The 1002-nt window shown below is 24.9% G+C and overlaps 1 protein-coding gene across 1 annotated transcript; it reads left to right on the forward strand. All coding sequences in view use genetic code 6, as the record gives it.

Annotated features, from left to right (window-relative positions):
* Nucleotides 1–318: 318 nt before the first annotated feature.
* Nucleotides 319–612, forward strand: TTHERM_02599230 (appr-1-P processing enzyme family protein; the record flags this gene model as incomplete). Its single annotated transcript, XM_001028236.1, has 1 exon — nt 319–612. The coding sequence occupies one exon, from the start codon at nt 319–321 to the stop codon at nt 610–612; it is 294 nt and encodes a 97-aa protein (XP_001028236.1).
* Between the last annotated feature and the right edge of the window lie 390 nt (nt 613–1002).

Raw genomic sequence — 1002 nt, forward strand, 5'->3', positions numbered from 1 at the left:
TCGTCCTAGTCTAAATCGTTGTTCTGGTTATTATTTTGGTTATTATGTAAATTTATGCTTCCGTTACTCAAGTAGCTGTGTTAGCATTTTGAACAGTTCTTAACAATACTTCTAAGTAATTCGAGTTCTTTCTCCAATTCAACACAGTTAGTGCAGTTGCTATACATTGTGTAATTAGTCTTTTGAACTGAGCTATTGTTATTACTATTAATACTTGATTATTTAGCTGAAGAGGCTGAACTTTAACTTCGCACTGCTATTTTTAATTCCTTAAAATTATGTGATTTGTACTAGTACTAGAGTATTTCAATACCAATAATGAGCTCAGGAAAGATGGTTGGATTTTCCAAAGAAAAGAGTGCTATGATTATTTTTAACTCTGTTATTGAATACATTCTAAACAATTCAACAAATATCAAGCATATTCGCTTTACCAATCTTGATAAATCTATTTCTGAAGTTTTCACAAATCTCCTTATCAATTTTTAAAAAAGATATGTATAGGTGCTTGCTTCCTAAAGAATGTAACAAGAAATCATCATTCCGAGATACAGAGTATCATTAGAATCTAATTCATCTAATTCTTCTGCAAGAAATAGTTATGAATAATGAATGATAAATTAAAGAATGTAAAAGTCGATTTTTACATAAAAAATAAAGATAAGCATGTATCATTAGCCTTGATCAGATATGTAATAAACAAAATCGCTTACAACTTCTTGAAAGTGCAAATACAAAAATAAAAAATCTTTAATAAAAAGTTAAACCAGCTTAACTTAAGCCAATAGAAAAAAGTAAATATTTGGTATATAAAATAGAAAGTTTTAGATAAATTGAAAATAAAAGAAAAAAAAATATAAAAAATCTAGCTTTAAAAAATGTTTAAATAATAACAAATCTTTAATTAATTAAATTATTTTAAATAACAAATTCTATAACAAAATTTTAATGTATTAATATGTGTATATATAACTATTTATCCCAGTAAAAAAATTAACAAAA

This window comes from Tetrahymena thermophila, assembly GCF_000189635.1.
Source record: "Tetrahymena thermophila SB210 genomic scaffold scf_8255662, whole genome shotgun sequence".
Classification (NCBI taxonomy): domain Eukaryota; phylum Ciliophora; class Oligohymenophorea; order Hymenostomatida; family Tetrahymenidae; genus Tetrahymena; species Tetrahymena thermophila.